Here is a 23,998-nt window from a genome sequence, read left to right on the forward strand (position 1 = left end):
GGTAAATCAAGTGAGCTGTTGATGGAATTGAACACATCCACACTGTGCTGGCTGGGGATGTTCAGGAGAACCCTGGAACCAAGTGTTGTTCTTCAGACTAACTAAGAAGATCTCAACTACTTTCTTCACAATAAGAAATTCTTGTTCCTTTTTACTATATTTATGGTTACCTGCATCTGTTGGATCTGGAGTTTGTACAGTAAAAACTCTCTTACTGCTGAGAGAAATGCTTATAAACAGCGTTCTTAGGTGCCTAAAACCTCACACATGCACAGCACTGTATATTTTGAATAACTGCAAATTTCTGAAAAATCTACTGTGCATAAAAACTAGTCTGTGCAATTTCAGTGCGCATATACTGTCCCTGAATATTTAACACTCTGTTATTTGCATCATAATAACAAAACCGTCCTTTTAACAGCACACTGAGCAACGAGGTGGGGCCAGAGTGTTACGAGCTACAAGTGTGTGTGAAGGACTACTGCTTTGCGAGGGAGGACCGGACAGTAGGCATGGCAGTGCTGCAGCTGAAGGACGTAGCGGCGCGGGGCAGCGTGGCCTGCTGGCTCCCCCTGGGCAAACGCATCCACATGGATGAGACAGGCCTGACTGTGCTGCGCATCCTCTCGCAGCGTAACAATGACGACGTGGCCAAGGAGTTCGTCAAGCTCAAATCCGACCAGCGCTCGGCCGAGGAGGGCCGAGGGAGCTAAGGCACAGGTGCCGGTTAGGCGTTGTGAAATCACTGCCCACCTCTTCTTTCTTGAAGTGTTGCACTAACAGACACCTAAATACACGTAAACACACACATACACACACTACATAGTACAGAATACACTCTACCACCCCAACCAGGACCAAAAATCATTTTGTCCGTTGGATAGTGATGCCTAGGACACTGCCATAACCTGCCATGAGGCTTGTCTGACGAGCACAGTCTGGCACCTAAAACGATACAGGCACAAAAACCTTGTATCTCTTTAATACTTGATGTTCGTGATGTCCTTGATTTTTAAAGTACATATTCTACAAGACCTCATTGTTTGAAAGATATTTAATGAATAACATTTATCTAGTCATTCATATGTATAAGAAAGAAGAACTATATTAACATTGCAGATATTCTATCAAAACTATATATATTAAAAAAGATCTTATTAATGAAAGAATACATGTATATGGACCCTTTGGTCCTTTTTCCAAAAGAGGAAGAAACAGATATGACAGGCTGAGTGAAAGCAGGGTTGCTACATGTAGTGCCATTGATGCCTCCCGCCTCCCCTTTTTCCAGAGCCCCCTTCCCCTAACGTCTCTTAATGATGTCTGAAACTCTGTGGAAGCCTCTCCTGTAACTGCCTTGTTCATTTTGTCAATCATTCCTGCACCTCTTCATGGGTGTTTTCAATGTCAGGGTATTTCTCTTTTGCTCTCAGTGTGATGTCCTTCTCCTCGACTACTCAAAGGCACACTTTTTAAGAGGGCCAAAACCTCCTGTGGTTGTAACTTTTGGAAAATTATGCAAACTTTTAGATCAAGCACAAGAAAGACTATTCAAAAATGATACACTGGCTTGCAGCGCAAGTACTTTGGACCAAATACATCCCACAAAGCAAAGACCACATTGCTTTCCCACCTCTCATGTAATGATGTGAATCGGGAGAAAGCAATGACTAGGCCGTTCTCATTATTATAAGCACTTCAGATGTGCAGTCTAGGTGTGTGTGTATGTGTGTGTGTGTCTCCAGGATACTGTTCTATGTGTTTCACTTAAAATGCCAGTGTAGATAACATTAAAAAGAATGAAAGCTAGCAGAGTTGACCCTCCAGGGTCTTACTGGCATAATGGTAAACAGCCCCTGCTGCCGCTCTATATTATTAGCAGCACACTCTTAAAAATAAAGTGTACTACAGTGAGTTCTTTAAATAATTTGCCATGGAAGAATATTTGGTTTTATTAAGAAGCAGTTTTGTGAGATGTGAGTGTGAGGAACATTTTAAAGGTTTAAAGAAGGTTCTTCATACTCGCACCTCTCTTTTCCAAAACTGCTTCTAAAAACTAAAACTAAAAAATAAGGTGTTTTTTATATGGCATCTCTCAGAGAACCCTTTATAGCACCTTTATTTCTTAGAGTGCTTAAGCATTGTTGGGTGAAGTGTTCGTTCAAGCACACTGTCAGTCCGTCCGTCCCTTGTCCCTCTTTCCAATCTCTGCCTGATCTTAGATCAGTTGTTTATTACGGAAGCATGTGTGGTAGATCATGGGAGTGCATGACTGAGACTTTGTAAATAAAGCACGTTGTGGCTGTGGCCAAGGCACGTTGTGGTGCGACGTGTTGTACTGGATGTCTGTGTTGCCTGTTGGTGAATATCAGCAACAGTGCTGGGACAGGACCTTTGACGACTCACTGACTCGTTAGAATCATTCTGTGGCCGTTTACTTTTATAAAGTAGCAACAGGTTTTTTTAGTTTTGACATAATTTCCCCCTACATATGACTGCAGACACAATAGCAGGAGAAAGATGGAAAGTATCCTGTATTCAGAATCATTCCAGTGCTGTTGCCATGGCAACCTCAGATCGTCGTGCCACCCGTCCAACTAATAGAAAAGCACAAAGCGAATTCAGTCACCTCCGTGTTCATGTAACCTGATTAATACATGCCTGCTCCATTTTACAGCCACTGACCAATTAGAGCTGTAAATGTAGCCGATCCACCTGGCAAATTGGAGAGTACTGTCTAAATTAGAGCTTTGGAGGAGGGCGGTGTTTTTCTGTTGGGGATGGGAGGGGATTCAGTCAGTCTACTGGAGCCTCACTTTAAGCCTGCTGCCAACATGAGAAAGGAAAAAAAAGAAAAAAGATCTCAGCAAGTGTTCTCCAGCTATCTGAGAGGCGACGCCCTAATGGATTTCCATAGAGCTTTCAAGCTTTCTAGAAAGTGCTGCCAGGCATTTTGGAGTTCCAGGCATTTTTGACCTGAGCATCTGCAGATCTATGGCCTACAATGGCTTCTGTCTAAAACAGTCATACCGTGTGCCCTTGTCGAACTTCTCTATGCATCAGAATTTAGCTCTAGTTGACAGTCGTGTATTGTTTACATTGTGGATTATCAGCACAACTCGTCTGTTGTTGATGGCACTGCGGTTTCTTTTTTTGGAGTCTGAATTTTTTCTGAATTTTAAAGGCGACTGTGTTAATGATTTGCTGAAGGTGATGGAAGACTATTGAATGTTGAACAGATTTAAAAACTTTTTAGAAAAGTAATGGGTGTGTAGTGTGTAGAGGAGACAGGAAGCTAAAAGGAGCCGAAGGAAACTGTAGCAGCAGTCTCCAGCTGCAGCAGAAAGACACACAGACAGTGTGAGTGGCTGGACCTAAAGGTGTGCGTGCAAGATGCTCGTAGTGAATGTCTGAATGTTTGCAAGACATGGGATGTGGAGACCTAACATGAGCATGTAATTGAAAGATATAAAAGCACACACAAGTCACAGCAACACACACACAATTACAAACACACTGCTCTCTGACCTATACCAAGACTCCAGACCTGTAAATAAGAAGCAGTGCATGTTGGGAAAGATCTCTCTTGTGCCAGCATGTGTCTTTGATGTGATTTCCAATTGTTGTCTTTTATTTATGAATTGATTGATTTATTTATTTTGATATTTGGGTATTATTTTCTATTTTTGAAAGGCTTGTGAATATATAAATATGTATTACTGATGTGTAGTGATACAAAGTTCTAGCATGAAAGACTTTTTTTATACACAGATGTTTATAATTTTTGTTTTTCTAAACATGATTGTTCTTAATCGGGATGAAGGTGAAACGAATAGCATTTTTGCTGTGTTTCTACTTACATGGTTATGAATACTAAATAAATGGCTATAAAAGAATGTATTTGCTGAGTTTTCATTCTTTATGACTCACATAAATGTCTACCACTACTGGTCTGTTCATCAGGAAATTTTGACACAATGTAAATAACTTTACATTATGTAAAAAAACAAACAAGTAGAAAAACTATAAAAGAAATGAAGATGCATTATGTGGACAAAAGTATTGGGACACCTGCTCATTCATTGTTTCTTCTGAAAATCAAGACTATTTAAGAAGTAGTCTATCCTGCATTTGTTGGAGTAACGGTCTCTACTACCCAGGGAAGAAGTTTTTCTATTACGATCTACGGCTTTTACGATCTAGGCAGTTGCAACAGGATGTATCCTGTATCACCCTGAAGCCACTGACCCTTAACCGCTAGGCTATCAGCATCTCCAGAAAGCATTCCTGGTATACATAGCCACCATCAGATCATACATTTTCACACGTTAACGAACATTACAATAAAAACTCTCAACAGCTGTGAGGATTTGATTACATTCAGCGACAATAGCATTAGTGAGGTCAGGAAGTTGGATAATCACCACCCCACCTCATCCACAACTCTCCAACATGTGCCAAAAGTATTGGATGGAGTACCATCATTATGTAAAACACAGTTCCACTGCTCCACAGCTCAATGCTCAAGCTAGCCTGTGCCTTTATGTTTATCTACTCCAGAGAGTGCTGTTTTATTAGCAATACTGCTCTACAGGGACTAGACACACTATGTGTGTGCATTTGCACATCTGTGTCAGCAATGAATGCAACTTAAAGTAGCTGAATGCATTCATTAGAAGGGGTGCCCACAAACATTTGGGCATATAGTGTACAAGATTTTTGCGCAGCAGTGAATATATATGTGTGTATATGTATATATATAGGACCACCCAGCTAAGTCCCAAAAATATCTGCTCTGTGCTCAAATGAATAGCCATAAAACACAGGTATGCAAATCAGAAGGGTTTGGGTCTTTGATGAACGTGCAGGCTAGTTCAATAGTTTTACTGAGTTGCTGGACATTTCCCTCAGCATCTGCGGAGGAAGGCGATCTTCAGAGACTCTGGGATGTCCAGCTGCTCAGCACTGACAGGTGGGGGCGGCACATACGAGAAAGTAACAGGGAAGACCCTCCTAACGTCAAGCAGCAGCTGAGGAGGGTGTCCATCCGAGCATCCTTTCAGCAGCCCCTGGGAAACCCCGCAGATCACAAGCTTCACTTTTTCTGCCATCTCACAAGCATAAAATCCTTCTTTCTCTCTTTAAACATTTAAGGCTTGTGAAAGAAACATCCTGTAGAAACTTCCTCTTACCTGAGTGATGCGGATGAAATTAAGCGTTACTCTCTCCTCCAGATCACTCTGCGGTGTGTACTGGGTCAAAATCTTCACAATCTGCAACACAGGCCATTATCAACATATTATATTCAGCTCATTAACTCTGTTCATTTTAGCAACCTGACCATATTTAGATAAAGTGCCTCACCTGCTGGCTGGACAGAGCATTACAGGTTTGAACTATGGCTTGTCCATCCTCCTCAGTTTTCTTGCTCATTTGCAGAAGTTGGGCCGCCTGTATGAGGGGCTCCAGAGCGGCCGCAGCACCTCCTGTCCATACGCCTCTGCTCCGAAGCCACTCCTCCAACAAGCTCACATTGTATCTGAGGAATAAATGACACTATTTTAGCTCTTGTTGAAAGTTTCTTGTATTTTCTGTTGCAGACCATCGCCTGAAGAAGGACAAACACTCGTACTAAAGAATAATGCTTTGCTCTGACCGAATCTGTAGGCCGCGGTTCCAGCAGCACATGTCCTTGCGCAGCAGCAGGCTGTTAAGGGTGCTGGCAGCCAGCAGGTGGGCGAGCTGCCTGAAGGTCTGTTCCATCAGGGTTAGGGGCAGGTCCTGTCGCTCCAGTGCGGTGTGCAGAGCTCCCAGTTCCTTCAGCACAGCTGCCATGCTGGCTGCTTCCACAGAGCCCGCTGGCCGGGGGTCAGAGCCTGCACGCTTGCGAGAGCCAACTAGCTTTACCACAGCTCCAGACAGGCCAGGGATGGTCTCACTCTCCAACATGGCTGGAACTGGGCAGAAGAGGGGGCACTAAAATTCATCAGTACTCAGTATCAGTTTGATCAACAAAACTAACTACAGTAATAGATTGGTAATCATCATTATATTTATGTCCCCAAGATGTAAATAAACCTAGCTCATTAGCGAAAGCCTCAAAGCTGGTGATGCAGTAAAACGTGATGGCAACTTCAGGAGAATATGGTGTTGTTGATACTAGAGAGCTCGCATCACTCTGCTAGTTATGGGAATACGGGTCGCTACATGAACCAGACCTTGTGAGCAGAGCTCAAACCTGTAGGCTAAAACTGCTAGGCTGCTTGCCAATGCTAGCTCTCCATCATCTGCTCTCTCGAAAACAAACTGGACCACCTTGGCTAAACCAAACTGGAGCTAAACAAACATGACAAGAAAAAGTACTGGATCACTGGAAGCGAGAGGAGGCAAGGCCGCAAGCATTATTACTGAGAGGACACAACGAGAGAACAGCAACACTATCTGGCAATACTTAGGAATAATTGCAATAAACCAGCCAATAAAAGCAGAGCCTGTGGCTGTTTATCCCCATAAGCCCTCTGTAAAAAGAAACCCAGCATGTTTAATTCTGAGGTAAAATAACAGGGTTGTAAATAGGCTAAATTTTAGGGTACATTTTTCACTCCAACCAAAGTGACACACTTATTATTTATTCATAAATATAAATATATATATAATAAATATATAATAAATTTATTATATATATATATATATATATATATACATATATATATATATATATATATATATATATATATATATATATATATATATATATATATATATATAATAAATATATGCATCATTTCAAATATTCATTAAATGCATTCTTTAGCACCTTTAAGGAAATGCGGTGTACATTTGGTTTTCACTAAGTTTGTGCTTTAATGCTTATTATGTTTAAATTCAGTTTTGAAAAAATTAAACTACAAAATTTCAGGTGGAAAAATACTTCACCATCCAAGCTGCACAATCAAGACAAGCAAGGAAGGTGTGATGAGAAAGCCGTACCAATAATGGGCTGCAGTCGACTCTCAGAGATGGAGAGCAGCTGCTGGTAGGCCTGAATGCACACATCACTGAGCACCCTGACCTGTTCCCTCAGTTCCACCTGCAGAGGGAGCACCTCCTCGCCTCCTCCCACCTCCTACACAGACACAAATAAAAATCGGTACACGATTAACAATCGGATCAGTGTTTTTTGTAATGAATTTGGTCTGGCCGATTTATATAAGATGATGTACGTGTTTATTTTCCTGGATTCTAGCCCTGATATCCCTGATGTCATGGTCATGTTAAATAAGCTCAGAAGATCAGCTTCTGTCAGTAATCATTTAGTATAGTACCTCCTCAGAGGCTTGGACCTGTGAAGGTGAGTGCTGTGTGAGCAGGTCTTTGAGCACGCAGGCGTTCTTCAGCCAAAGAGCCGTCATGTCCAAATCACCAGTGTGTTTCTGAAGAGGAAAACAGGAACAGTTTGGTCCACATCAGAAATGGTCCAGATCAGTACATATCAGACATTCTTAGACTAAAAGGAAACATCTAGTATTAGATACCTGGGCTGTCAATCCACATAAATAATGGCATGGTGTTAGTGTTTTTTATATATATATATATATATGTACCTTTAGGGCTGTTTTAAATGCAGACACCACAGCGACACAGAGGCCTCGGGCACGAGTGTGATCCCTGCTGAAGTCTGCCTGCCGCACACACAGGAAGAGTAGCCGTGCTGCCATGCCAGGGTCCAGAGAGAGAGCCACTTCAGCCCGAACATCTGCAGAACACAGTGCCCACACCTACTTATACCAAATGGAGCATTAAGCCGCTGTGCGAGGTGAGTGTGGCTGATGGACTGAGTAAGAGATTGAAAGTGAGATTGTGTGTGTGTGTGTGTGTGTACCTGTAATCAGGTTCTTCATAAGCCTGTTCTCATCTTTCTTCCTGCACTCCAGTAGTCCAGCCAGTGCTGAGCTTGGCTGTGCAGATGGAGACATCAGTTCCTGAGGCGCAGACATGGCCAGACCTGAGGACAAAGTAGTGTGGACAAAAGTATTGGGACACCTGCAAATTTCTTATTTTTGCTGAAATCAAGGGTTTTAAAATCAGTTTATCCTGCTTTTGTTGGAGTAACTGTCTCTACTGTCCAGGGAAGAAGACTTTCTACTAGATTCTGATGCACCTCTGTGAGGTGAGTGTTAGTGTTAGTGAGCTCAGGATGTTGGATGATCAACTCCCCAACTCACCTCAAAAGTATTAGATGGAGCACCAATCATCATTCCAGAGAACACAGTTCCACTGCTTCACTGCTCAATGGCGGGGGGGGGGGGGGGGGGGGGGGGGGCGCTTTATGCTGCTGAATGCACTCATTTGAAGGGGTGTCCACAAACATTTGGACATATAGTGTATCTTTGGTAACCATTTAGCAGGGTTCTGTTTTAGGGTTTGTGAAAGTGATGCTATACTGTGACATTAAGGCAGTTATGAGAGTGAAGAACTGTGTGTGCCTAAAGTGAAGTGTAGGCCTATGCACACAGGTTTAAAGGTGCATGTGAGAATTGGCATTTATTTGCTCCTGGGCTCCCCCTACAGTTGGGGAGTATATGTATCTATATGTAATATATAACAGACCTGCGTAACAGAGAATTTTTCTGAGTGACACTGTGTGTTTCATCTCCTTCATCTCCCTCCTCAGCCTGCGGCACTCTTGTTCCTGAACCTCCATCTGCTCCATTAGATCCTAAGCGCACACACACACACAACACAGACCAACATTAAACCGAGAGTCCTATATGGCACAGCCCTGAGAGCAGGCTTTGAAGCAGTTGCACTACAAAGAAAGGCTGGAGCTCTGAGTGGACTCATTGTTGGACAGTGGAGTGCAGGTTTACAAGCAGGTCCAGGCATCAGTCACCTTGAGCTCTTTGCTGGCCGGAGCATCTCTAGTCTGAACCTCCTGGAGCTGCAAGGCGAGAGCAGCTTTTTCCTGCTCCCACTCAGTCCTCTGAGCCAAAAGCTGTCTCTCCAGAAACCTGTGACAAATCACATACCACCACAAACAAGGATACAAACACACACAATGATTTTAGTGTCTAAAACCTCTGCACAGGACTGCATATTTAAAAAAAATAATGATATCAATATTAAACAATTACACAGTCGTCTTAAAATGATGCAGTATACTGTAAGGAAAAGAGAAGAAACTGACTTGTTGGCCACTCGGACAGCATCATAAGCATGTCGGAGGTCTTCTCTCTGCATCTTCTCTGCTGTAACTTTTGGCACACCCAGGTCCTCCATTAAGGCATTCTACACACAAACAGTACCACAAGAGACCCACACAGATGAAAACTCTGCCTTAATCCATGAGGTCAACAGCATTTACTGCACTGTAAGGTAAACCAACTGGAGTGGGGCAGTAAATTCCCACTGCATGTACAACACAATGTCTATCATATCAGTGAGTAAATACAACTCAACAAGATCTCCATGCAAATTAGAGGTAAATAGTTTCACTTCCAATCAAAAAGATACATTATATGTCCAGATGTTTGTGGACACCCCTTCTAATAAATGCATTCAGCTACTTTAAGTTGCACCCATTGCTCACAATGATGTACAAATTCACACACACACACACACACAGCTTGTCTACTCCCTATAGAGACGTACTGTAAATAGGACTTAGAACAGAATAGGAGCAGATAAACATAAACCTATTGGCATCATGCCTGGCGTGGGCTAGAGGGGTATAAAGCCCCCCCAAGCACTGAGATGTGGAGTAATGGAACTGTTTATTTTTATTTTTATATTTTCAGGATTTAGGAGCTGAGAGGATGGGAAAGAGGTGGGGTGGTGATCATCCAACATTCTGACCTTTCTATGACTCTTGTCACTCACAGCAATGCTCCAAAATCTAAAAGTAAGCCTTCCCTCAATAGTAGAGACAGTTACTCCAACATAAGCAGGATAAACTCTTTTAATATAATTGATTTTGGACAAAACAATGAATAAGCAGGTGTCCCAATACTTCTGTCCATATAATTTGTACCCCCCAACCCCCCTCCCCCAGCTTTTCATCTGATTTTAACCCTTATGTAAGAGATTAACTTTAGGAAACCATTAACGAAGACATGCTACAGCATGAAGCTGGCAGTAGTGGCAGGTCTCACCAGAGGTGGCTCAGGGCTCCATGGCCTCCTGTCGAAGGGAGAAGTGACGCTTATCCTTCTACCCTCTTCAGCAGAGGAGAAGTCAGGAGGACCACTGAAGGATGGAGAGATGGGAGATGGAGGCTCCAGAGACACACTCTGAGTGGAGTCAGTCCGCCTGTGCCCATGCCAACGCTGGTGATATTTTTATTTACACAAGAAACATAAAACTCATCATTACAATATATTCTCTCTCTCTCTGTCTCTCCATTTCTCTCTGTTACATCAGCAGGTGCATACCTCAGCAGTAGGGAGCATGCTCATGTCCCTCAGGTTGTCGTATCTCTGCTCTAGTCGAGTAAACTCCCTCAACAGGCCCTGATATCTCCTCCGCTCTTCCTCCAGCTCGGCCTGTACTGCTGCTCCAGCCTGTGTTTCTGACTGGTGCCTGCTCTCTAAAATGTAAAAATGCACGAGCAACATAGTTAAACACACAAAGTCTGGACTAAGGCGCTGCCACTATGTTCAGAGGATTGCTGGTTCGAATCCCAGGTCATGCTGTTTGCCATCAGCAGCCAGAGTCCACAATTCTGCAAAAGAGAGCACAATTGGCCCTGCTTTCTCAGGGCTGGGTTGATAGCAATACCTCCCCACACCACTCCAAGTGTGATGTTGGTCAGCATAGGAGAGCTATGCCTGAGAGTGGTAGTCTTCACCCTCCTAGTGTTGGGTGCATTGTAAGTGATAGGGGGGAGTTTACATAAATAGGGATTGTGTAATTGGATTTCCATGGTGGGTACAATGGGATAACAGGCAAATGAAAAAAACAACAGATTTACATGGAAACCCCCCATGCCACCATCCTCTTACCTTCTTGAGCCTTCTCCTGCTCCTGTAAACGCATGGTAAGTTCATCCTTTTCCTTTTCCATAGCGTCTCTCTCCATTTTCAGAGCTTCAATCTTCTACAAGTAACAGCAGGTGAGCAAACAGTTATGTCAGTAAGGGATCAGTAAAACTTATGATGGTGAGGTTGTTGTTGAGGTGTGGACGACAAACAGACCTGTGTGAGGTGGTGTATCTCCTGGGCTGCTCTCTCCTCTGCTCTCCTCCTCTCCTCCTCTTGCTTGGCAGTGACTGTGGGAGCAGTGTGACTCTGTTCCTGAAGCTGCCTCTGCAGTTTGTTCAGAGCTGAGCGGAGCTGCTCCAGCTCGCTGCTGTGAGATTCCCGCTCTGCATGGAGAGCTTCACGGAGAGACGCACTCTCTCTGGCCTGAAACATATACACACACACACACACACACACACACATCAGAGTTCTCTCTATCTGAACCCAATGCAGACTATTTACTCAACTCGTAATACTGACCATATCTTTAAAAACCCTTCCTCACCTGCTGGTCAGCCCTTAGCTGCAGCTGCATGAGTTTGACCTCCATGCCCTTGTTGAGCTCTCTGTACTTCTCTACGGATCGAGCCTCGGCCCTCAACCTCCGCAACTCCGTCCGTGCTGCCCTCCTGCGCACACAGCACTGCAGCAGCACCACCGCAGCCCTGACTCGCCTGAACCAGCGGCGGATCAGCCAGCAGCGTACCCATGCCTGCAGACGCACTGCTGCCCGCTCTGCCACCAGCTGCACAAAGACAGAGGGACACCATTTTCATATATCAGACTTACATACATACACACAGAAGAGAGCTCTGAGACTGAAATTAGTTTGATATCTGACACAGCTCTAGAAAGTTCACTGAAGAAGAAGAAAGGTCTGGAGGGCTTTACCAGTCTGTATGCATGGCGGGCCTGCATCCCCCTGGCGAAAGCCTGGATGGTGATGGTGGCCTCTCGAATGGAAAGATAGAGCTGCCGCACCATGACCATACGAAACGTCTTCTGGATGATCAGAGCAGCCTGTGTGTACCGCAGGGTCCAAGCCAACCTAATGATAACATCACATGCTCAGAAACAGGCTGCTTTAAAGCACAGGGTCATGTAAATAATTACTCCCTTCAGTAGTCACTGATCACTTCAAATGTGAAACCTGGAGAAAGGTAGATCTCTATGAGGAGGGATGGTGAACACTACCCTAAAATGCCCTGGTCACTGTAATACTTTCTTTTCTCCAAAGCCAAACTACTGTTCAGTAATTGTAATAATTACACAGATCAGCTGATCATAACATTAATACAACCTCCCTCATTCAAGGCATGGACTCCACAAGACCTCTGAAGGCGTTCTGTGGTATCTGGCACCCAGACAATAGCAAAAAATCCTTTAAGACCTGTAAGTTGTGAGGTGGGGCCTCCATGGATCGCATCAATGAGCCTTGGATGCCCATGATCCTGTCACCGGTTCATCAGTTGTTCTTTCTTGGACCACTTTTAGTAGGTACTGACCTCTGCACACCAGAAAAAACTCCATACCAGATATTTTGGAGATATTCTGACCCACTCGTCTAATGCCACAATTTCGCAGATCCTTCAGGAATTGACTGTTCTGATCTGTAGCATCTACCTTTCAGATTGCCACACATACTTAAAACAATGTGACAAAATGAAAAGGAGGGCAGATGATGTAAAATCTAGTGTTGTTTAGTCAGCTAGCGCTAGCTGTGTTCGCTAGGTTGGTTATTCAGTGTTAGCCAACAAATAAAAGTTTTTTTACAGAGCTAATTTCTACTAAAAATGACCATTTTACCTGCAGCTAAGATACAATTAGTCAATATCATAAACTAAGCTACAACTTAGTTACCAGTGATATTCCAGTAGGACAGTAGAAACATTAGCTAGTTAGCTAGTTAGCATCAGCAAATCCTACACAATTACTAAATTACTCTTCAGAATTTGTAGGAACCAATTGGCTAAAGTGACTGTCTAAATACCTGAAAATGAAAGTAACTGATGCCCACAAAGCAGGGGAAGGCTACAAGAAGAAAGCCAAGCTTTTTCAACTTGAGGTTGCTACAGTATGGCCTGCTCTTAGGAAATGCCGTTTTAGGGGAACTATGGAGGTCAAGATCTGGAAGACCAAGAAAACCTTTGGAGAGAAATGTTTCTCAGGTAGGACAGGCAAATCAAATCTGGTTTATGACTGGCAAGAACCTGCTTTAATGCTGTTTTGTATTTGCTGAAGATGAAATCTTCAAACACTCAATCACACTTAAATCTGGTCACCTGCGAGCCAGCGCTCCCCGGGTGTATCTCTGTAGAGTAAGAGTGGACCTGCGTAGCTGCAGGTACCGCCGCCGCTGGATCCAGCCTCTCACCCAGCTCTGGATCAGCAATCCAGCCACCCATAGCCTCTGAGCCCTTAGCTTCTCCAGCACAGCCACCTGCCCTGCCCGGAAGAACACCTTCGTCTTGCCAAAGCAGTACTGCTCAGGGTCCGGGATGAGGACAGGGATGGCCTTCTGACACGACACCCGCAAATCATCCTGAGCAGAGTAGCCATAGAGGAGCACTCTGTAGCGACCAAAGAACTCCTCATACGTCCACCTGAAGAAAGTAACACATGCACATTAGAAATCTTTGATTATTACTATACCTTCAAAATATATGTAAGACCTCTGTTCTGCCTGCTTAAGGCCTTCACGATTGTTAAAAAGCAACTAATACGTTTGGGAGTGGTCATATCAACAATTTGGTACATTCTTAAAAAGAAGCAATGCGCTGGTAAGTTTGACAACACCCAATCAGGAGGTAGGAGCATCACTCTCACATTCTACAAGTAAGAAATGCCTTGAAAATTAATAATACACAGGTTTCCCAAAAAAATCTACTCAATTCTGAAAGAAGATTCTTTAGACAGATGAAACCAAGATTAGCCTGAGTATGGAGAAGAAAAGAAACGCCTCATAATCCAAAGCATACCACATCATCTCTTCCACATCAAACATGGTGGAGACACTGCTATGGTATGCGCATGTACATCTGCCAATGAATGCCCAGATAACATGCCCATGTAAGGCATGTAGGGTAAGCCTGGAAAACTGGGAACCAGGAAGTTTTGTCCATGGGTTTCATGTTGGCCACCAGAGTCCCAATAGGGTCAGTTATGGAACCAGAAGGGGTTAAACATTTGCCTCATTTAGGTTGTACACTGCACATGGGGCCTTTGATGAGACCCATGTGAGATTAGGGTGGGCTGTGACGATAAGGGTTTGGAAAGCCCAACTGGCTCCCAGTATCAACATATGTACAAACCCAATCAAAGCCCATGCTCACCTGAAAGTCCACAATCCACCCATATGAGCCCCACATGAGCATGCTGGCTCGACCTGGGTCACTAGTGTTTATTGATGATATGGATAGAAATACCAGGATGAATTCTAACAAGTCAACTCTGGACTAGACTGTATGTTTTTGGACCCCTTTTTAAGACAGTACAGTTGTGAACAGTTGGTTCAGTTCACCTACAGCAGAATAACAAAGCTATGTGAGAAGCTAAACATGAGAGATGTCAACATTGCCTGGATGGGTAGCCTGCAGCACTGATGCGGATAGTCTCCAACACACCACAAGCTCGTAACTGCTGCACTGCTCTCTTTGGATCAAACCTGAAAGAGTGAGAGAAAGAGAGTGGGAGAGAGGAGAATTATACAACACATTAAACACACTATCTCTTAAAAATCAGTGACCCTCTCACACACACACACACACAGGAAAGGCTGTTTGAGGTCGTTGGGTTTGATGCAGCGGATGTAGTGAGGGGTGGTGCTGTTGAGCGTGTGCATCAGGAGCTGCAGAGACTGACGGAACTGAAAGCCCACTGTCAGTTTGTGCTCACGGTGGGCTCTTTTCCCTGAGCGCACACCCCCATTAGGCACAGAGGAGGCTGAGAGAGAGCCCCCCGCAGGCTGCTGCTGGAACAACTCAGCAACCAGGTCAGACTGTGGAACAGAGAATTAACATTTGTGTACTTCACAAGTGAAACGATTCATCTTTCAGACTTCACTTTATCACCAGATAGATTTTACAACAGGCAAGTCTTCATACCTGACTTGCTCTCATTATATTGATGGGCTCTTCAAATACCGTGTCACGGTTCTTATCTAAAAAGCCAACACACTCATACTGGACCTGAAACAGAATAATACTGCAGCTCACACATATGTTAGACATCACACACTGCTGGTAATGTCGGATTACGTACATACATACATATATACAGTGGCTTGCAAAGCTTGGGCACCCTTGATCAGAATATCTGTTATTGTGAATTTGTAAACAAGTAAGAGATATAGTATGATAGTAATTTATACACTTTATTTTAACTCCATGTGACTTCTTTCCAAAACATGTTAGGCTTGTCTAGAAAATGTCTGACACTGAATGTGGTAAGTAAATATGCAATAAAATTTTCTTCAGATGAAGGTTGTATTTGTGTAGGTGTCGCTGCACAGTAGAACAGTGCTCCACCAAGAATTAGTTGCCTTGGCTTCACATGTAGCGGAGGAGGAATGTGTCCGTACCCTCCTAGTGTTGGGAGCATTGCTAGTGCTAGGGGGAGTTACGAACGGTGTGGTAAATTGGAAGTACAAAAGTGGGAGAAAGAGAAAATAATCTGCAAAAATAAACAAATAAAAGAATAAAGAAAGAAAGAAAAAAAAGAAATGGGCCTTACTATCAGGTTTACTGTCCCAAACATTTACAGTGAAACAGTGTTTCCTTAAAACAAACTTAGTTCAGTTGTTTTTACTCCAACTGTTACGCTGATCATTTAATTAGTAGTGAATGCAAGCATTAGAAATAAAACCCAGGCTTAGGTTGAAGAGTCTAACCATGTCAGCGAAGTGAAGTACAATGAAGGCTGAGTTTGACATGCGTGGCTTGCGGAAGTTGTGGCTCTGGTTCAGGTGCTGCTCATACAGTTTCCGGGCCCAGTTTTCATCAGAACCTTTAGGAACCTGACATCAGAATAAAACAACAGATGAAATAACAGAGTGAAGAACAGTACCAGCCTGGCAGCTGCACTTGGTAGTCTAATTCTAGTGAATGACATAAAAAGCAGAACCAAATGTCAACAGTCAGGCATTGAAGGTGTCTGCAGTTTCAGTCAAATCTAAGGTTAGAAAAACTGTCAAGGAAATGTTCCCTCTACCCTTTAGAGTATTGAAATGCCCTTCAAGCTAGCAGCAGGAATCCCCCTGTGAGCCAAGTACAGAGTGGAAGTGTGGGATTGACTTTCTTTTCAAGAATCAGAACGCAGGGCTAGTATGTAGTCCTAGCCTCTGAAGATCAGAGTCAATATTTGAATGGACTTCAAATAGACTCACTCTGCACTCCTCATCCAATAAGTCCAGTAGGCCCAGAGTGCCCTCTATGAGGGTGATACAAGGCTGGTTATCACTGAACTCAATGCGGTTCCAGGGCAACTCCTCTCGCACATACTCTTCCTGCTCCAAATGGAAAACGTGCTGGAGAAACATCAGGAGACAGCTAGCATTACTGAGACATACTCATATTACATATACATCTCAGACATTGTGTCTCATCACCATTGTATCTAAGAAATCAGAGTTGTTGGATTTGCCTGTTATAGACCATTTCACACCACACTGATCAGAATGACCCCGTTAACATCTCAACAATGGACTTCCCCTTTAACTTACCCTGTTGAACTGCTGTTGAAGTTTCTCATTGGCATAGTTGATGCAAAACTGCTCGAAACTGTTTCTGTCAAAGGTCTCAAATCTGGAAGAAGAGAAATCTTGTGTTTTTTCAACTTACGCAGAAAGAATCAGGATTGGCTCAGATGTAAAATTTTACTATAGTTACCCAACTTCGCGTGCTCACCCGTAGATATCCAGCACTCCAATAAAGGTCTTGGACTGTTCTCTATGGGCCCGAAGAGCTGAATTCAACCTCTGGACAATCCAGGTGAAAAGCTGTCCATAAACATGCTTAGCTAGAGCATCCCGTGCCTCATTAGCCTGCTGACCTGACATGGGCTTCACCAGCATCTCCCCACCCACTGCAAGCCGCTGATGACACAACCAGTGGGCCATCTGGGAGCCCTCCACTCCCATCAGTTTAGAGAAGATTACCAGGGAGCTGTCACCACCCTAACAACACACACAAAAACAGATGTTGCTCAATGTTGATAACTGTTACTAGAAGTAGTAGGTAAACTATAGATCTGGACTTTTTAAAGCTACAGTCTGGTTAAATAATATATTTACAAATTGTTCCCCTAACCATAAATGTAGTCAACCACTGGAGAAATGGTTGGTGTCTGAAGTTAATTTATATAATAAATACAGCTCATCTTCAAACATACACTGATGTAGCTACGGTCGCCTCCTCGGCCACTGGCCTGGATGTTCACATTTCCAAGATGCAGGACAGCTGCCAGTATCTGAAAGAGCTCCATCTGCTGGTCAGGCTGAACTCCTGCAAGAAGGCACCATCACATTTCACATCACAGGTAGCTTATTTAGAAAGATCTTGTATCATCAGTATGATGTGTATGGAGAGGTGTCTTGCCCAAAATAGTCAAAGCGTTCCGGGTGTGCTCCAGCTCCATGACATCATCTGTGCCTGGAATGTTTATGTTCATTCCTTGGTTGGTGTATCGAAAGTTCTCTGCAGAACCTAAAGCAAGAGCATCAGCAATTGATCAAAACTCATGTAATGACATGTATACACTTCCAAGCAGGTTCTAGTTTCAGCTGTTGTACATCTGTAGCTTACTAAGTTTGAAGGCCCTCATTTCCGGTAGGTCTCTGGAGGCACAAAGCTGATAGAAGATGTGGTAGTTCCTCTCCTCTGGAGCCTATCAAAAGAAAATGAACTATAGATCATATCCAGTTTAGGCATTTTGAGCACATATAAGCAGCAGATCTGATTAAAAATTCAAGGCACCTGAAAAACAACTCTGGACTTCTCCAGCAGGTAGGTCCTCATGTTTGCCCCGATTATATCTCCTTTAGATCCAAAGCCAATCTCAATGTATTTCCCAAACCTACTGCTGTTATCATTGCGAATAGTCTTAGCATTCCCAATAGCCTGCAGTATAGAACACATATAGATACCATATACAGTTGAGGGCCATTACATTGTCATTATAATGAAACAGAAGATGGGTCAGGACCTGCACTGACACCCCATTACCTCCATGATAGGGTTGGAGGCCAAGACTTTCTCCTCCACACTGGTCTGCTGAGCTGCACCTCCAACCACAGCGAAATAGCGCATGGTGAATTTTGCAGAGACGGTTTTGCCAGAGCCAGACTCACCACTAATGATAATCGACTGGTTCTTCTCCTCTCTGTGTGTGGAAGTATGGCACACTATAGTCTGATTCATACAATTGTATTTTAAAACATACAAATTGTGTCGAATTAAGACACGTGGAAATGAAAACAGGTGCTTTTTGTGCAATAATGACTATTAAGGCTATTTATTAGTCTTGGTAAATGTTTATGTATCAATTAAATTGCATAAATTAAATTGCCATCACAGTCATTACGTGTTAGCTAATGTTATTTTTGCTTTGTAGCTCATAGCCGATTGGCCACAGCCTAAACATGCCTAAACGCAAATGTAAATAAACACAAACTCTTTTATTTTATTAATGTTTTCATTCATATTTTTACATTAAAATTAAAAAAAACATTTTGTAAAAGGTGGTAAAAAGTAAAAAGCAGCTAGAAACTTTTTTAAATGTTTTTTTACCACCTTTTACAAAATGTTTTTTATTTTAATGTAAAAATATGAATGAAAACATTAATAAAATAAAAGAAATTGTGTTTATTGACATTTGCGTTTAGGCATTTTAAGGCTGTGGTCAATCGGCTATGGTCGGAAGCAGTTTGACCAATGGCTGATGTAGATGCAGGTACATGTGGACCAATGCCAGCGGCAAGAAGGCGGGGCTTAAATACTTCTGTTTAAATCTGAAAAAATCCACACTGATGTGAATCCAGTGCAAAATGCAGGGCAAATGAGTAAGTATGGCCATATTTAGGGAAAAGTGTGTAAATATGTTTGTGGTCAAATTATTACCATCTCCAAATTATCTCCAGAAGCAAGACAAACCTCATAAACCTATACGGACAGATGGTGTGGCAGTGGTCTTCGTTAATTCAGTACCTGCTTAAATTTTGCATATCTGTTTATGGTTGTAGTGAATGAAACATCATTTTATTGGTTAATATTATTTTGTCCCACCCTCTATCACTATATCCCTGACCTGATCATGGTGCGGTATGCATCCTCAGCTAGAGAAAAGATATGAGGGTCCATATCAGCCATGTCCTGCCCACTGTACACATCAATCACCTCCTCTCCATAGATGGGCAGCTCTTCATAAGGGTTTAGGGCCACTAGCACAATCCCTACAATTGGAGACACAATGGAAGACCTTAGCAGACTACATTAAGACTTTGCTTCTGTCAGATTTTTATTACAGCTCATTTATAACTGTGAACAGCTGAGGGTAGATGCCTCTCCTGAAGCTAAGATACTGGCTAATGTTTACAAAAAAAAAAACTCTTAAATTCTTAAGAAGGCCAACAGAACAGAACAGTGCGTAATCCTGTATGAATTATGCCAGTGTGAACTTTATCCCTTATAAAAAAAAAGACAGTAACTGTAAAATACAGCCCTCACATGAGGACACGGTGAGTATTTCTTATGTGATATGAGAGCCATGAGGCTCTTACACTAGAATGTTAATGGGTCTGCTTGAATATATGTGAAATCACTCTCTGAAAGAATACATTGCTTTTGTGGCAGCTTCAAAACCCCCTGTCACATTTGTATTCTGGCCCAGTCAAGACATGCCCCAGACAGATCATTAAAGGCTATAGGTCATCAGCTGACTCAGGTATGTTAAGAAATGCAACAACAAAGACATTAAGTTGGCAAATCCAAAAAAAGAAGATGCCTTCTGTAAGGCAGTTTGTCAACTTTTCAAGAAAAAGAACCCCCCACCATGTTCGCCTACTGTAGTAGATGAAGTAGCTATGTGTAACTGTAGAGTTGAGTTTTTAGGCCCACTAACCGCAGTACGTGTATATGCTGTTGTAGTGAAGGAAGCGCACACGCAGGTTGTGGAGCACTGCAGGTTCATGCAGGAAGCTCAGAGCCGTCAAGTCATTTTCTCCTTCCAGAATATCAGGGTTTCTGAGAGGGGGGAGACCAGCAGGGGGCTCCACTGGGTATTGTACCTCCTTAGGAACAACATAGAGAGCTTTGTTTATATATTGGTCTAGATATTCTGGACATGTTGTAGGAAACATTGTTTTTCTATTTCAGTTTAAGCTGAGGCTTATTGGTGCACTCTTTATAAAAGTGTAAAAGAAAAACTGAATTTTCAAACAAACTTTAAAAAATTAGTAATATTTAAAAATGCCTAAATCATTTAGAGTCATTGATCAACAACTTTTTGTGCTTTTTTTATTCATTACTGATGAACTAGTTATTGTGGTCATTTCAGGAATAAGAAAGAGAAAGACTTGATAATATCTGCCCAAAATGAAGGCCCGGCAGCTTTCAGTGTGATAGCTTTGTGATGAAGTAATAAATGAATGCTGTATCTGTGTCTCACTCTGCCATCGCTGAGCAGGAGTGTGAGTTGCTGGTCTCCCAGCCTGTAGTCCTGCTGTAGCTGTGCACACACCCACACTTCTTCAGGATCTGGCACCCACACACTCGCTCCCTTGGGACAGAGCAGTTCACATGTTCACACTCACAGCATGGGCACGAGTGATAGCCAACATCATATTTCTAAAAGTCCTAAATAACCCAACTTGGCTTTTGACAGGATGTTCAACTCTCAGAGTGCTACACTTATTCTAAAAGGAAACATCATAACTGATTTATACAGAGTAAGATCACTTATTTGTATATTTGTTTTACATCATATTTATTACAGTGTTATATGGCATTCATTTTAATGTATACATATACTCACCCATATATGGTCACTGTCCAATAAAAACATGTAAAATAACCCCAAAATAGTGACTTTAAAGGAGAAGGCAAATACATCTTTTACATCATTAACTTTGCAAGGAAGTCAGTGTGAAATAAGCATTTCTATTGGTGTATTGATCCAGAATTCTTACAGCTGCAGAGTTCAAACCATGGAGAAAACTAAAAACAGACACACATGGTTTTCATTGGACAGCAGCGATATACAGATGAATATAGTGCATTATATATAAATAGTTAAAAACTTTATAACTCACCATAGTGTGATTCTCAATAAAACACTAACCTAAAACATAACCTAAACTAAATGACATTTATTTAAAACGTAGTCTGAATGTATTGTTGGTGAGAAATGTGATTGATCTTACAGAATCAAGACCTGCACAGCTTGTTCAAGGTCAGTGATGTTGGGAATGATATTTAGGTCAGGGGACTGTGAAGGCCTTGTCCCATTGTAAAAGCTATTTCTCTGTTCAGCTGCAGCCTTTTAACAAATAGTTTGACAAACAAAGTGTTTTGTGGAATGAATTCTTCCCTCCACTCCTGCAATAATGTCACTGGCTGCTTCACAGTTGGCAATGTGTTCTTTTCATGAACTGCAGTTGTTTTTTTCTTCAAATGTACCTTTTTTTAACTTAATCTGTCCACAGCACTGGCTGAAATTCACCTGGCTTGTCCCGATATTTTATAACATACTATACACATAGAGTTTTGTGACGAGATCACAGGTATGGTTCCTTCTTATGACTAGTTTCGCTATCTTTTTAGAGCTTTCCCCTGACGTTTGTCCATCGCTTACTTATGCTTTCAGATCTTTAGACAGTTGGACAAGGTTTGAGGAGCCAGAGAATTTATAAAGCTTGGAAATTTGACTGATTATGGCTGACAGTTCCCAGTTACAGTTGTGACAAAATGTGTAATTTGGCCAAGAGTGTCCAAGCTTTTGCATAGGACTCTATGTAAAAAATTTATATTTAAAACGGAATTATACTTTCATCCCTCTTATCCAGCTACAAAAGTATAACTTCTTTATTTGATCAAATTTCCAACGTTTTGTAATCATGTGCAAAACAGCAGAACTTCCTGTATTTGTCCAGGTCAACGACAGCATTTCCCCAGCCTCAGCATAATACAGCCTCCTCTGCATTAAACATTAACACCAGTCATTCATTCTCCTGTGATGTTCTCGCTCTTCATCAGCTTTGAACCCTTACTACACAAAAAACGCTGAAAAATGAAAACACTGAAATGTGTTCCTCTGAATTTCCACCTGAGCAACAAACTCTGCTGTCATTGCTTTAATCCCAGTGCTTTTAAAAATAAAAAATAAAAATAATTATTTTTCTCACAAAGAATTTCCATCAAGTGTCTCCCAATGCAAAACTTCCAAAAAGCTCCATTCTTACCTTAGTGTAGAGCTCAGGAGTTGCCATATTATTACCCAGGCCACTCTTATAAAGCTGACTCTTGAGGCTGAAGGGCCAGGAGAAATGGTGGGAGATTCACAGTAATAGCAATGCAAGCAGTGGCTCCTCTCTTGCCCTGTCCCTCTTCCTCAGTCACTGGCCCTGTGCCCTTTGCTCTGGCATGGAGGGGAGGCACTATAACCTTAATGGCAAGTTAACGGTTAATCTTCACGTGGATATAGGGAGGGCCATTCAGTTGTAATTACTGCTACTGAACAAGCACCAGTGCAGGAATTTGCAGTTATAGGGCCTGTAGTCTACATTTTTTTTTTGCATTTTATTATTTTTATTTAAGTTTTGCATGACAATTGTTTGGTTTGGTGCAACAGAAATAGTAATTCAGTATTTTCATCTTTAGCTAATTTTACAACCATTTACAACCTTTACCTTTAAAGGGGTTGTCTCTACTGTGCAGGAAAGACTTTCTACTAGATTTTGGAGCACTGCTGTGAGGACTGCATTCAGCAACAAGAGCATAGTAAGGTCTTTTTACCCCTCTAACCCACGCCTGGCATTAGACAGCATGGTGCCAATACGTTCATGTTTATCTGCTCCAGAGAGTCCTATTCTATTGGCAGTACTACTCTACATGGACTAGACAAGTGGTGTGTGCATCTGCACATCTGTGTCAGCAACGGGTGTTACTTAAAAAACAAAGGACTTCTGTTTCTTTGTGGCCATCAGTTATTTTAATAATCTAATTGTCAGAGCAGCTGCTTAGAGGACCCTATGGCTCAGGTTACAATGGTAAGAGATTTTTTGGATATGGTAATCATATCAGAAAATATCCTGGTTCTACAGTATCACAGTATATGGTATTTTACACTCCTTGTTCTTAATTATTGTAATAACAATAATAATGAATAAATATATAATAACCCTTGAAGGAACAGGGTTTTTTTTGGTTGTACAAACACTTTACTACATCTAAACTTGAAACAAGGTATTATTATAATTAAAATTAAAATCACATTTTTGATAGATAAATAAATAAGAAAGCTGCATTTCAGATAGAGCTCTTTTTATTATGGCTTAATCTGCTGGTTATTTTCTCCACACTTGTTTTTCAAACTCTGACGATAGTAAGAAGTTGGCAGGATTCTCTGTTCGGTTGCAGTATTAAGCAAATATACATGGTATAATGACCATCCATTTTTATACCATGGCATACCAGTGGTATACTGCTGCGATTCTAGCTGGGTTTGAGGAGTCAAAGTATTTATTTGAGGAGTACTAAGTATTTTAAGATTTGCATCACTTAGTCTTTCCTAAAGACAATGAGAACAAGCCATAGCCCTAACAAGTTAATTAAGGTCTGAGACCTTGGTAAAAGTTATCTGAAAATAATAATCTTCTATTTAGTTAATGTTTCACAGTAACAGATATAGATATCATGACCACAGCGCCCAAACTTTAGCGTGTTTTTTCTTTTCATGTCATGATCTTTAAAGAGGCTTAATTAAATCCA

At 42.1% G+C, this 23,998-nt stretch overlaps 2 protein-coding genes across 2 annotated transcripts in view; one reads left to right on the forward strand and one right to left on the reverse strand.

Moving 5' to 3' along the window:
* unc13a (unc-13 homolog A (C. elegans)) overlaps positions 1–2,073 on the forward strand; it is a 45,514-nt gene extending 43,441 nt beyond the window's left edge. The window contains exon 42 of the mRNA XM_072661053.1: positions 422–2,073. Within this exon, the coding sequence (XP_072517154.1) occupies positions 422–713 (292 nt within the window). The 3' untranslated portion in view covers positions 714–2,073. The remainder of the gene's footprint in view (positions 1–421) is intronic.
* Positions 2,074–4,856: 2,783 nt separating this feature from the next.
* On the reverse strand, positions 4,857–23,969 carry LOC140538589 (unconventional myosin-Va). Its single transcript, XM_072661221.1, has 34 exons — positions 22,471–23,969; positions 20,679–20,789; positions 20,133–20,301; positions 19,320–19,464; positions 18,239–18,395; positions 17,990–18,133; positions 17,819–17,900; positions 17,612–17,719; positions 17,406–17,518; positions 16,922–17,190; positions 16,738–16,819; positions 16,402–16,542; positions 15,907–16,032; positions 15,122–15,205; positions 14,786–15,015; positions 14,596–14,682; positions 13,301–13,621; positions 11,910–12,066; positions 11,524–11,763; positions 11,193–11,402; positions 11,001–11,094; positions 10,431–10,585; positions 10,152–10,325; positions 9,188–9,288; positions 8,894–9,011; positions 8,611–8,719; positions 7,883–8,005; positions 7,605–7,756; positions 7,326–7,433; positions 6,991–7,126; positions 5,657–5,957; positions 5,365–5,539; positions 5,193–5,273; positions 4,857–5,069 (listed from the first exon to the last, which is right to left on the reverse strand). The coding sequence occupies exons 1-34, from the start codon at positions 22,495–22,497 to the stop codon at positions 4,908–4,910; spliced, it is 4,992 nt and encodes a 1,663-aa protein (XP_072517322.1). The 5' UTR covers positions 22,498–23,969; the 3' UTR covers positions 4,857–4,907.
* Between the last annotated feature and the right edge of the window lie 29 nt (positions 23,970–23,998).

Source organism: Salminus brasiliensis, chromosome 17 (assembly GCF_030463535.1).
Source record: "Salminus brasiliensis chromosome 17, fSalBra1.hap2, whole genome shotgun sequence".
In the NCBI taxonomy this organism is placed as follows: domain Eukaryota; kingdom Metazoa; phylum Chordata; class Actinopteri; order Characiformes; family Bryconidae; genus Salminus; species Salminus brasiliensis.